We start from the raw sequence: 11,523 nt of genomic DNA, 5'->3' as shown, positions 1-11,523 counted from the left end.
AAAAAGAAAAGAAAAAAAAAAGAGAGGGGAAGTAAGAGTTACATTGGCGGGCGGGGGAAGGAGGGCAACCACAATTGACGCGGCAAAAGCAAAAGACGCGCAGGAAAGCGAAAAAAAAAAAAGGACAAGGCTAAGGCGAGGCCTGTGGAAGGAAGACAGAAGGGCCGGTTTCTTTTTTTTTCCCCCCGGCATCTTTCCGCTGTGTTTTTGTGTTTGTTGGTTCTCTCCCCGCTCCGCCGCAGCCGCAAATATTTGAAGGAGCCGGCAGAGGCGAGAGGAGGAAATCGCAGGGAAAGTCATCCCTTCAGTTCCCGACGGACACGATGGATGCACGCGTGCCTGTGCCCGTCGTTCTCTTTCTTTCTCTCTGTGTATGTGTGTGCCGCCACTTCCAACGCGGTGGTGCTGGGCGCCCTTCCCCTTGCGGCCTTTTTCATTCCCGCCGCCCCCTCTTCTGCCGCAGTTCTGCATTATCGCACAGTCAAAAGTGAGCGGTGGCTGTCAAAGTATTCAAAGGGGGAACAAAAGGAGGGGAAACAGTTTTTCACGTCAAAGGCGGAAGTGAATCGAAGGAAAGGGGAATACCCAAACAAAGCAAAAACCAAAAATAAATAAAAAAAGAAAAACGGCTGAGCCAACTGCCCCGGCGTTGGAAGGGAAGAACCGACGCAGAAAAGCATACATGACACACCCCTCCGAAGATGAACTGCAAGCGCCACGCAAAACAGGCTTGACGCCTCCGCTTCAAGGTGAAACACAAGTATCCTCTGCCGGGGAAAGCGCCCTTTCGGGGGCGTTGGAGGGACTGCTCTCTGTGAGTTACCTTCGGCAACACGCACAAGAGGTGTACGATGCCGCGACGTCTGACCCTGCCTCTCCGGCATCCCTCTTGGCAGCCATGGACGACAGCCTCACGGTGCCTCTGTCGTATTTGCTGCGCCTCCCGGCTGTGCGGGACGCCGTACCAAGCGGATTGAATAACGAGAGGACGGCAAACCTCTTCGCAGCCGCCACGCGCAGGTCAGAAAAAATAGTGCTGCGCAGCACGCTGAAGGAATTGCGAGTCGGCCCCTTCCCCCAGGCCTTCTCCCGTTCTCGCTGCACACTGCACGTCCAAGGCGTGAGCAGCACGCTGACTTTGTCAGACGTTCAGGCCGTGATTCCACGGCACCCCATTTTTCACTTCTACCGTCTCTCTCAGGATACTGTAAATGTTACCTTTGAAAATGCCCGGAGCGCAAAAGAAGCGTTTGTGTTGCTGCAAGGGAGGACCTTTGGCGGATGCAACGCGGTGCAGGTAAAAATGCGTATGGAAAGCGAAAAACACCCGCAACTTCTTTCCCAACGACGCACTTCCAGGATGGGCGCAACCTCAGCAGCATCAACAGCTACTAATGCAAATGCCACTGCTACTAACTCCGTTTCACCTGTGGTGCCAATTGACGCATTTTTACCATTTTCCAAGACGGAGGAGGATTCTTTTGCTTGGTCACCGTGGAAAAAACCACACAAGTGTGAGCTGTTGCCTCAGCCATATTCTTCACTGCCGCAGCAGCAACAGCAGCATGCGGACATGCATCCACCTGCTGGGAGACGACGCATGCTTAATAATGACCCCATGAAAGGGGTGATTCCAGAGTATGCCCCTTCCAATATGAATTTCATGACGATGCCGAGGTATATGTGGAATTATGCCGCCACTGCTGCTAATGGGAACGACGCCTACCAACGACAGTGGGATGAGCATGATTCTTTCTCAAGAAGCAACAAGGCGTTTGCTTCTTCGAGCAGTGGGACGGGAATGCGGCCCTCCGTCTTGACACCCCCGTGCCCGGTGGGCAACGACTACCCGAGCGCCGGGGATGGCGCGTGGTTGCCGTGCGGCTCGCGTCCAGACCCCGAATTCATGGGGTGTCATGCTTCCTACGCATTTGACGTACCAACCACCGTAAACGGCGACAGTTACGCGAATGCGCCGATGGAGCCCGCACAGCACCCCAGCAGCGGGGCGGGGTGGGAACCACGCAGGCGTCGTGTCCAGCGGGATCCATACAAGGGGGGTATTTTAGTCGATAGCCCCGAGGTAAACAATGACGCCTTAACTGTTTGCGTATCACCGGGATCCATTGTAAACTACAAGCCGCGGCGCGTTGATTACCGCATTCTTTCCCCGCGCGCGTTCCATCCTTCGTCGTCAGTAGAATCTACTGATCGACCGAAAGTGGTGTCATCCGCGACGGACGACGAGTCCCCCACCCAACTTACCCCCTACGAAACAAGCAGTCAGACGCAGAGTGAAGCCGACAGCACTGGGCCACGGCAGATATCATGCGGAGGGAGCTGAAGCGGCACTCTCGCGTGCTGACCATTTTCCCACGCCGCAAATGTTCCCAAAGGAAGATGTAACTATGCCAAACTGTATTGGTGGACTGACGCACTGCATGCCTTTTTTTTCTTTAATTTTTCTTTTTGTTTTTCTCTTCTCCTTGAAATCGAAGCCGAAGAGTAAGCCGAGAGCAGACAACCAAAAGGAGATATCCATTTGTCTACCTCAGTGTCTCCATGTATCTACGTGTACATCAGGGAAAACCATGACGCGTTTCAGCTGAGGAGCAGGAAGGGAACACTGAAGACTAGAGAGAAGCAAAAGGGAAATGCACCACAAAACGAAATTGGATTTAATGCATAGTTGTAAACAAAAAAAAGACATTTTTTTTCTCCGTCTTTTTTTTCGTTGTTTTTTTTCTTTTTGTTTTTGAGTAATTATGTTGTGCGGCAGAACCCCGGCAAAACCCACAAGTATTTTTTTTGTTTTTGTTTTTCTTCTTCCCCTCATCCTTTTTGTTTAGTTATTTATTTCTTCCAATTGTCTGCTGCAGCCTTACTTTTATTTTGTTTGAAGCTTGTGGAAGGGGGGTGAGCGAAGATGCGGCCAGCAAACTGCGCGGGCTTATTTTTTTTCTTTTGTGTTTTTTTTCTCCCTTCTGGTTAAACGTGCCTTGTTTTCTTTACTTATCGCTTGATTTGTTTCCTAGGAGAAAAAGAAAGCATTTTAAGGGGACGAGTGCAGTTTGTGTGGGTTTGTGTTTTGCTTTTGCCTCTTCAGGGATGACCGCTGCCGCCTGCACGGCTCGGAAATAGATTGTGAAGGGGGTGGGGATGGGGGACTGACATGCCTTTTGTTGAGCAACTCCGCCAAGACTGGCTGCTGCAGGCGTCGAGGTGGGCCAGGGAACCGCTGCGGTGCTCCCCCAACACTTCCCCCACGCAGGCGGAAGCATGGGCCGTTTTGCTTGCCTTGCTGGCATTCGCCGAGGGTTTGCCCCCAACGCATGGGTGCCTGCAAGAACACTGCCTCGTCGCGGGGTGACGCCTTTGAAGAGGAAAGCAGTGAGCCTTGGCACGGCAAATAGAAGTTGTATTTTGTGTGTTATTTTTGACGTCCACGAAATCGGCACGCCTTGAGCACACGTGCGGTCACAGGGCATCTCCGCGCGGATGGTGCGCCGCGTGGCCTAACGACGGCCACTTTCTGCGTTCACGAAGGGAGCCGGACTGGCGCGGGTTGGTCTGCGGGCCAGCCACTTTGCTGGGGGCCCGTCCGGGGTGGGAAGATGCGTCCGCCAGGCCGAACTGCGGTCGCCTTGTTTTGCCCTTTCCCGCTGCGGGGGGAGGGGCGGGGGGCCGCCGCCAGGCGGATACTCCTCGCGGAGGCGTGCGGCCGTGGAGCGGTTGTTGCCCCGCCCGCGTGAGGGAAGTCCGCCCATTGCGGTGCTCACTTTTGTGCCTGGCGCCCAGGTCCCGAGGGGGCCAACTAACATCTTCGCCGTTTAACGACCGTACCACGTGCATACCCCTGCTGTTATTTTACTGTGTCTATACTGTGAGGGAAAACAGGCGACTTTCATTCCAGAGAGTCGTTACTTCTGAAAATATATATATATATATATATATATACACATGTGTGTGTGTGTGTCTGTGCGTCTCTCGTGCGTCTTTCTGTGCACCGCCGTCGCTTCGTTCCTCTGCTTTCTCTATTTGTTTCTTCCTTGCGTCACTCGGGGTGTGACGTGCCCCCCCCCCGTGGGCCGCTCATCCAACCCCAAGCGACGGCGAGGTGGAGGTGTGCAGAGGAGGGCACGGGGGGTTCTATTGCTACGACCACTTCGTTATCATCGGCACTGTTCGGCTTCAATGGCGTCAGACAAAATGGGCGGCGGCGGCGGCGGTGTGCGTGAGCTCGGCACCGTAACGGCAGGCATGGCCATGATGAACTTTGATGAAAAGACGCGGCCATATACGCGGGCAGACTTTTTGAAGTTTCTGCAGAACTACGAGGAGAATTTGAGCCCGTCAGAGATGCGACTCATTGAAAAGGGAATGCTTGCCACTTTCCTGGGGATGCCGCTTGGCTTCCTTCTCGGCTACAAGCTCAGCTCGCGCCTTGCCTGGCATCGCGTCGTCCGTGCGTTCGCCACGGTCGACGGCAAGGAGGCTGCAGGCAAGCCGTCGTGGATAGTGCGCAACATCTCGGGCATCGGAAAGACGCTCTTCGGGCTGACAGCGGCGACGATTCCGTACTTGCTGGTGCAGCAGTGGTTTATCTCCCGCGTGCTGGAACTGGACGAGCACGAGAGCAACCTGTCCTTTCACGTGCGGCGCCTCATGATCACGCAGCGCAGCGGGATGATGTTCAAGCGCACAGCCACGCGGGAGGTGACACGCGAGGAGCAGGATCGGCTCCTGCAGGAGGCCACCGAGCAGATGGAGGAGAACCGTTCGGGCCGCCGCGGTGGTGCCCCCGCAGGGGCGATGGACGTCAACTTGCGCTTGGGGCAGCAGGTGATGACGCCCGTGGCGCAAAGTGGCTACAGGCCCATGCCGGGTCAGCCACCATCGTGAGGGACGACGGCGGCGACGTAGATGCTGGGGGAGGGGAAGGGGGAGCGGGAGGGAGGCGGAGAGCGAAGGGTACAGAAGAGCGGCGGGCCAACATGAGCACCAGCAAAAATGCATCTTTACCCCCTTTTTTTTACACACACACACACACACACATGCGAAAAAAAACTGACCGAATCCCTCAATTTGCGCCTTGTAAATTTTGCATTCCTTTACGGTGTGTTTTTCTTTTTTATTGCTCCTCTTCACTGTTTTCTTGTTATTTGTCTTTTGTTGCCTTGTGCACGTAGTTGGGCGCACAACGTCCACAGCGAACCCACACACACACACACATACATATACACGGCTCTTTGCGGTTTTGGCGAAGTAAAGCGTTGTGTCACAAACACACACGCAAGAGGGGAGCGCCGAGAGAGACACGCGTGCAAGAAGGGGGTTAACATCGGCAGGTGGGCGGAAGCGACGGGGCGGCGTTGTCAGGCGTTGCTGCCAGACAATCCTGCCGTCAAGCGTGACAATGGCAGGAGCACCACGAAGTGCGTGTCCGACGCCTCTCATTCTCGTTCTTCTTCTTTCGCTGCTGTGTTTCGCCGCTCCCACCGCGGCCTTCTTTGGCAGAGGGGGACAGGCACCTGCACCTCCCCCCGCGGAGCAGGAAGAGGTGGACTACTACGCCGTGCTTGGCTTGACCGAGGAGGCCACGGAGAAGGAGGTGCGGCAAAAGTTCCGTGAGCTCTCCCGCAAGTACCACCCTGATGTGGCAAAGTCTGCGGAGGCCAAGGCGATGTACGGCAAGATTAACCGCGCGAACGCGGTTCTCTCCGACAAGAAGAAGCGTCGCATGTACGACATGCGGGGTGAAGAGGGTCTGCGGCAGCTGGAGCTGGCATTGAAGCAGGGTGACCAAGGGAATTCCATGGATCCTTTTGCCCGGCTCTTTGGCATGGGTGGCGGCGGCGGCCTGCGCGGGTCTAATTCTGAGGGCACACTTCACGTCGATCTCGAGGATGTGTATAGGGGAGGTAAGAAGGCCTTTGTGTTTAACAAGCAGAAGGTGTGCACCAAGTGTAAGGGTAGTGGCGCCTCCAAGGGCAGTGGCGTGGTGATCTGCTCGCACTGCCGCGGTCACGGTGTTGTGATTCAGCGTCTGCAGCTCGCCCCGGGCATGTACCAAGACATGCAGCAGGCCTGTCCGCAGTGTCAGGGAAAAGGGCGGGTGGCAAAGCACAAGTGCCCCGCGTGCAACGGCAACAAGGTTGTCCGCGGCGACGTCACGCTGACGATGGATATTGAGCAGGGCGTGCCTGAGGGGCACAAGGTGAGGTTTGAGATGGAGTCCGATGAGTCGCCAGAGCTTGTTCCCGGAGACCTCATCATGACGGTGCTTACGAAGCCGCATCCGCGCTACTCGCGCCGCTCAAACGGCCTCGACCTTGACGCCTCGCTTACCGTGACGCTGAAGGAGGCACTCTTGGGCTTTGAGCGCCGCATGGAGCACCTGGACGGGACGGAGGTGGTGGTGCGCGCCACCGGCGTGACGCCGTACGGGAAGGTGCTGAAGCTCCGCGGCAAAGGCATGCCGCGGCACCACCTGCCGTCGGAGAAGGGGGACCTCTACGTGAAGGTGATGTTTGAGCTGCCAAGGTCCCTGACGGAGGCGCAGAAGAAGGAGATTGCGGAGCAACTCTGACGGAGGGGCAGGCGGACGTCCCCGGACCGCGCGGCACCAGCATCAACATGGCTACTACTACTACTACTGCGTGGCCGGCCTATCTTTTCTCTCTTTCTCTTTTTTTTTTGCTCTCGCCTCGTTCCTCTTTCGCGTCTTACTTGCTCCCCACGACGACACAGCGGAGGGAACGCGGCAGTGCAAGCATCCATGACGGGAAACGTCGGAAAACTGAGAGAAGGCGGGACGCAGGGCGGCTTGTTTTATTTTTCTTCGTCTCCGTGCATGCGTGTTGCACTCGCTTTGGTGCTGCTGTTACTGGTGGATGCTGCTCGCTGGAAAGTGCTTCTTCTTTTGTTTAATCGGCCTTTTTTTTCTTCTCTCTCTCTCGCCCTCTTTTTCTTTGTTCTTTTCCTTCTGGTGCACGCTGCCCCCCTCACCTTTGCAACTGGCGGCACACCACGGAGTGAGCAGGCTAAAGGAAGCAAGCACAAGCAAGCAAGCGAAGCAGCAGGGCGAGGGTGTAAGGAGAGAAGCGAGAAAACAACGTCTGCACATAATGTTCCGTCGTTGCGCAGTCAAGTTTAACCCGTACGATGTCGTTGTGATCGGTGGCGGTCCTGGCGGTTACGTGGCCGCCATTAAAGCCGCGCAGCTTGGCATGAAGACGGCGTGCATCGAAAAGCGCGGCTCCCTGGGCGGCACCTGCCTAAATGTTGGCTGCATTCCGTCGAAGGCGCTCCTCCACGCGACGCACTTGTACCACGACGCCCATGCCAACTTCGCCCGCTACGGCCTCATGGGCGGCGAGGGCATCACCATGGACACCGCCAAGATGCAGCAGCAGAAGGAAAAGGCGGTGAAGGGGCTCACGGGGGGCGTGGAGTACCTGTTCAAGAAGAACAAGGTGACCTACTACAAGGGCGAGGGCTGCTTTGAGACGGCGCACAGCATCAAGGTGAACGGCCTGGACGGAAGCTCGGAGGTGATTGAGGCGAAGAAGACGATTATCGCCACCGGCAGCGAGCCGACGCAGTTGCCCTTCCTGCCGTTTGACGAGAAGGTGGTGCTCTCCTCCACGGGCGCCCTCGCGCTTCCGCGTGTTCCGAAGTCGATGGTAGTGATTGGCGGTGGCGTGATCGGCCTCGAGCTCGGCAGCGTGTGGGCGCGGCTGGGGGCGCAGGTGACGGTGGTTGAGTTCGCGCCCCGCTGCGCCCCGACGCTGGACGAGGACGTCACCAACGCCCTCCTAGGCGTCCTCGCAAAGAACGAGAAGATGAAGTTCATGACGAGCACAAAGGTGGTGAGCGGGACGAACAACGGCGACAGCGTGACCATCGAGGTGGAGGGGAAGAGCGGCAAGCGCGAGACGCTCAACTGCGAAGCGCTGCTGGTGTCCGTTGGCCGCCGCCCGTTTACCGCCGGCCTGGGCCTCGACAAGATTAACGTCGCGACCAACGAGCGCGGCTTCGTGAAGATTGGCGAACACTTCGAGACCAACGTCGCGGACGTGTACGCCATCGGCGACGTCGTCGACAAGGGCCCGATGCTTGCGCACAAGGCGGAGGAGGAGGGCGTCGCGTGCGCCGAGAACTTTGCGGGGAAGCCCGGCCACGTGAACTACGGCGTTATCCCCGGCGTCATCTACACGATGCCGGAGGTGGCCTTCGTCGGCAAGAGCGAAGACGAGCTCAAGCAGGAGGGCGTCGCGTACAAGGTTGGCAGGTTCCCGTTCAACGCGAACAGCCGCGCGAAGGCGGTCGCCACCGAGGACGGCTTTGTGAAGGTTCTTGTCGACAAGACGACGGACCGCATTCTCGGCGTGCACATTGTCTGCGCCGCGGCCGGCGAGCTCATAGCGGAGGCCTGTCTGGCCCTGGAGTACGGCGCGAGCTCCGAGGACGTTGGCCGCACCTGCCACGCCCACCCGACAATGTCCGAGGCCGTGAAGGAGGCGTGCATGGCGTGCTTCGCAAAGGCCATTAACTTTTAAACTTTCTGGGTGGCGGTTATAAACAAAGCAAGAAGGTAACATTACACGCGGAGGTGCCCATACGTAAACACGCGCTAGTAGGGATGGGCCAAAAGGAGGGGGCGGGCAAGAAGGCGCACCTTGCATGAACAGGGCGAGACAAGGAGCAAAGGCGTAGAGGGGGAATAAAGCAATAATATATATATATATATAATATAGGGGAAAACCAGCAACAACAGACAAAAAGAGAAGTGCGTCTGTGTCTGTGTGTTCGTGTGTGTGCGTGTGTGATGTGAATCAAAAGAGGCAAGGAAGCTGCTACGGAGGGGAGGGGGAAAGAAGGCAAGAAAGACACGTCGTGGGTCTCTCTCTCTCTCTCTCTCTCTCTCTGCGTGTGTGTGTGTGTGCTATTGGAGCCCACGCCGCACTTGCCAGATGGTGCAAGTGAGCGCATTGCCATTGCCGCCCAACGACGTGTTAAACGAGACCAATTTGACCGCATGGGTGCGTGTGTGTGTGTTGGGAAGGCAAACAGACCCCGTGGGATTCCGCGTAGCGCACATGAAGCGCGTGGGAGAAATAACTACTCCAACTCCAAAATGGCACGGCAGAAACAGTAGCAGCAGCGGCAGAAAAAAAAGAAGAAAAATAAGAAGCAGCATCAGCGGAGCACGAGAAATGCGTCGCAGGGTTTTCTTCAGCTGCGACTCAAGGAGGATGGGTGGGTGCGTATGTGTGTGGGGATGCTAGTAGAGGCGCAAACAAACAAACAAACAAAACCGGAATAAAACCGAGAACTGAGGCAGCCGCGACGGTGCATGAACCACACACACTTCACTCCTTTTTCTCCCCCAAATGTGCTCGTGGGTGTCGCTGCTTGTCTGCGCGCAGCTGTTAGGGACGGACTGACCGACGTGTTTCGTTGCCTCGATCACTTTTCCTCCCCTCACTCTTTCTTTCTTCTCCCACAAAACCACCCCTCTCTGCCTCCTGTTTTTTTTCTTAGCAAATAAGTTTAAAAAATTGTTGTTGTTTGTTTTTTCTTTTTTCTTCCCTTTTAGCAAATGACACTCATGAGGTCCCCCTCACGAGAACTGCGGCCGCCCGTCAAACGTGGGCGGCACCTGTTCGTGGGCGTTTTTTCTTGCCCCGGTTTAACTCGTGCCTGGGGGCGCACACACACGCACGCACGCACGCACGCACTCCGCCTCCGCCGCTCTCTCGCCCACCGCTGCGGGGGCTTGTGAGCTGCCGACAGCCGCGGGCGCGATTTCCGAAGTTGTTCCCATCGTTTCTCTTCGTCTTTTATTTTTATTTTTATTTTTCCTCCGCTCGCGCACACCGCGCAGAGACGCGGAGGGACTTAGACGCAAATTAGAGGTGCCGGACGTCAGACGAGCAAAAAACAAAAGGGAACAAAACCAACTCGCAAGGAACGAGCGGCGGAGGACAAAACTCGCACAAACAGCGGCAGCGGCGGAGACAAGGAGGGGACGCAGCGAGAAGACAGTCATCCGACAGGGCGCCACTGCGGACGGCTTGGAGGAAGGAACGGGGGTAGGGGAAAAAAGAAGAAGGAAGGAAGTAAAGAAGGGTGAATTGGGACACGGGACGTGTTGGTGCCTCTTAGACGCGAGTCACTGCCATTTCTCACGGTAAACCCTCTAAGCAGCCAGCATGAACCCGACAACGACTCTGCGTGAGGTGTCAAACCTCTCGGGCGGCATTGGCGATGTGAAGCAGCGCCTCGCGCAGCGTATTGGTAGCAGCTGGGATTCCTATCGCCTTGCCCCCTCTACCATCGTGCCTAGGTCAAGCCTCTACGACCTCCGCCCCGGCACGAGGGAGAGGTCGAAGGAGATGCTTGTAAGCCCCCACGCCGATCGCCGCCACGCCGACAACCCTGTTTTCTGCACCGACATCGTCAAGGACATCACCGCCATGTACATGGACAGCGAGAGGCAGACGGAGGGGAAGGCAAGCAATGGCCGGATTCTGGCGTCGCCGAGGTACTTGACCTATCAGCCAGAAATTAATGAAAAGATGCGTATGATTCTGGTGGATTGGCTCATTGACGTTCATCTCAAGTTCAAGCTTCACGCGGAAACAATGTACTTGGCGGTGAACATCTTGGATCGCTACCTTTCCACTGTGAATACCAAGCAGCCGGCGGGGACGTACGTGGCCCGATCGCAGCTGCAACTAGTCGGTATCACTGCCATTCTGCTTGCCGCCAAGTATGAGGAAATTTGGCCCCCAGAAGTGAAGGAGTGTGTACACATCAGCGCCAACACATACACACGGGATGAGGTCCTCAAAATGGAGCGCAGCGTTTGCTCTGCCTTGTCCTTCCGCTTGACGGTCCCAACGCCGTTCCCCTTCCTAGTGCGTCTGCTGAACGTTATGGAGGGGTTGGACCGCTCTGGCTCCTTGGGCGAGGAATACAACATCTACCTGACCCGACTGCGTCACACTGCCTTCTTCTTTTTGGAGCATGGCATGCTTGACTACAAGTGCCTGCAATTTACCCCGGCCCAGCACGCGAACGCCTCGCTGTTTCTCGCCCTTATAACTCTGCGAATCAAACAAAAAGGCGGCTCTTGCTCCTTTGACGGTGAAACAATTTGGACACGTCAGCTGCAGCACTACAGCAAGGCAAAGGTGTCTGAGTTCAAGGCATGCGCCGAGGCCATACTGGAGTTTGTGAACTATGTTCCCACCACAAAGTACCAGGCGGTGCGGCGCAAGTACAGCAGCGCAAGGTACGGCGAGGTGGCAAAGCTCATCATGCCTAACGAGGTCCCCGACTACTGAGAGCAACACAAGAAGCAAAAGCTTGCTGTCCTGCCCCTCACTCTCTCACGCTTGTAGGTGGTTATGCGCATTTCCGTCCGAGAGAAAAAAAAATGAAAGAAATTAAACAAGAAAATAAGAAGAAAAGAACAAGAGAGAGAGAGAGTGAGAGAGAGAGAGGAAGGGAAAA

General features: G+C 56.2%; 6 protein-coding genes across 6 annotated transcripts, besides 20 other annotated features; 5 read left to right on the top strand and 1 right to left on the bottom strand.

Annotated features, from left to right (window-relative positions):
• Positions 1-588: 588 nt before the first annotated feature.
• Positions 589-626: a microsatellite.
• A 56-nt stretch (positions 627-682) lies between these two features.
• Positions 683-2,344, top strand: Tco025E_00620 (uncharacterized protein; the record flags this gene model as incomplete). The annotated part of the gene is made up of 1 exon (XM_029367560.1): positions 683-2,344. One exon carries the CDS (start codon positions 683-685, stop codon positions 2,342-2,344), a length of 1,662 nt encoding a protein of 553 aa, XP_029232328.1.
• A 102-nt stretch (positions 2,345-2,446) lies between these two features.
• Positions 2,447-2,477: a sequence feature (A-rich).
• Positions 2,478-2,950: 473 nt separating this feature from the next.
• Positions 2,951-2,977: a sequence feature (A-rich).
• Positions 2,978-3,477: 500 nt separating this feature from the next.
• Positions 3,478-3,852, bottom strand: Tco025E_00619 (uncharacterized protein; the record flags this gene model as incomplete). The annotated part of the gene is made up of 1 exon (XM_029367559.1): positions 3,478-3,852. One exon carries the CDS (start codon positions 3,850-3,852, stop codon positions 3,478-3,480), a length of 375 nt encoding a protein of 124 aa, XP_029232327.1.
• An 80-nt stretch (positions 3,853-3,932) lies between these two features.
• Positions 3,933-3,957: a microsatellite.
• Positions 3,958-3,961: 4 nt separating this feature from the next.
• Positions 3,962-4,004: a microsatellite.
• A 205-nt stretch (positions 4,005-4,209) lies between these two features.
• Tco025E_00618 (uncharacterized protein) lies at positions 4,210-4,902 on the top strand (the record flags this gene model as incomplete). Its single annotated transcript, XM_029367558.1, has 1 exon — positions 4,210-4,902. One exon carries the CDS (start codon positions 4,210-4,212, stop codon positions 4,900-4,902), a length of 693 nt encoding a protein of 230 aa, XP_029232326.1.
• A 26-nt stretch (positions 4,903-4,928) lies between these two features.
• Positions 4,929-4,972: a microsatellite.
• Positions 4,973-5,034: 62 nt separating this feature from the next.
• Positions 5,035-5,055: a microsatellite.
• Positions 5,056-5,117: 62 nt separating this feature from the next.
• Positions 5,118-5,174: a sequence feature (A-rich).
• Positions 5,175-5,213: 39 nt separating this feature from the next.
• Positions 5,214-5,243: a microsatellite.
• Positions 5,244-5,416: 173 nt separating this feature from the next.
• On the top strand, positions 5,417-6,589 carry Tco025E_00617 (putative chaperone DNAJ protein; the record flags this gene model as incomplete). Its single annotated transcript, XM_029367557.1, has 1 exon — positions 5,417-6,589. One exon carries the CDS (start codon positions 5,417-5,419, stop codon positions 6,587-6,589), a length of 1,173 nt encoding a protein of 390 aa, XP_029232325.1.
• A 51-nt stretch (positions 6,590-6,640) lies between these two features.
• Positions 6,641-6,657: a microsatellite.
• A 14-nt stretch (positions 6,658-6,671) lies between these two features.
• Positions 6,672-6,720: a sequence feature (A-rich).
• A 216-nt stretch (positions 6,721-6,936) lies between these two features.
• Positions 6,937-6,987: a sequence feature (A-rich).
• Positions 6,988-7,046: 59 nt separating this feature from the next.
• Positions 7,047-7,081: a microsatellite.
• A 46-nt stretch (positions 7,082-7,127) lies between these two features.
• Positions 7,128-8,561, top strand: Tco025E_00616 (putative dihydrolipoamide dehydrogenase; the record flags this gene model as incomplete). The annotated part of the gene is made up of 1 exon (XM_029367556.1): positions 7,128-8,561. One exon carries the CDS (start codon positions 7,128-7,130, stop codon positions 8,559-8,561), a length of 1,434 nt encoding a protein of 477 aa, XP_029232324.1.
• A 172-nt stretch (positions 8,562-8,733) lies between these two features.
• Positions 8,734-8,758: a microsatellite.
• Positions 8,759-8,791: 33 nt separating this feature from the next.
• Positions 8,792-8,835: a microsatellite.
• A 68-nt stretch (positions 8,836-8,903) lies between these two features.
• Positions 8,904-8,930: a microsatellite.
• Positions 8,931-9,149: 219 nt separating this feature from the next.
• Positions 9,150-9,199: a microsatellite.
• Positions 9,200-9,716: 517 nt separating this feature from the next.
• Positions 9,717-9,743: a microsatellite.
• A 340-nt stretch (positions 9,744-10,083) lies between these two features.
• Positions 10,084-10,134: a microsatellite.
• Positions 10,135-10,217: 83 nt separating this feature from the next.
• Positions 10,218-11,354, top strand: Tco025E_00615 (putative CYC2-like cyclin, putative,cyclin 6; the record flags this gene model as incomplete). The annotated part of the gene is made up of 1 exon (XM_029367555.1): positions 10,218-11,354. One exon carries the CDS (start codon positions 10,218-10,220, stop codon positions 11,352-11,354), a length of 1,137 nt encoding a protein of 378 aa, XP_029232323.1.
• Positions 11,355-11,485: 131 nt separating this feature from the next.
• Positions 11,486-11,513: a microsatellite.
• Between the last annotated feature and the right edge of the window lie 10 nt (positions 11,514-11,523).

Source organism: Trypanosoma conorhini (assembly GCF_003719485.1).
Source record: "Trypanosoma conorhini strain 025E chromosome Unknown Tco_14.4_contig_00015, whole genome shotgun sequence".
NCBI lineage: Eukaryota > Euglenozoa > Kinetoplastea > Trypanosomatida > Trypanosomatidae > Trypanosoma > Trypanosoma conorhini.
This window is presented reverse-complemented; position numbering and strand designations above follow the sequence as displayed.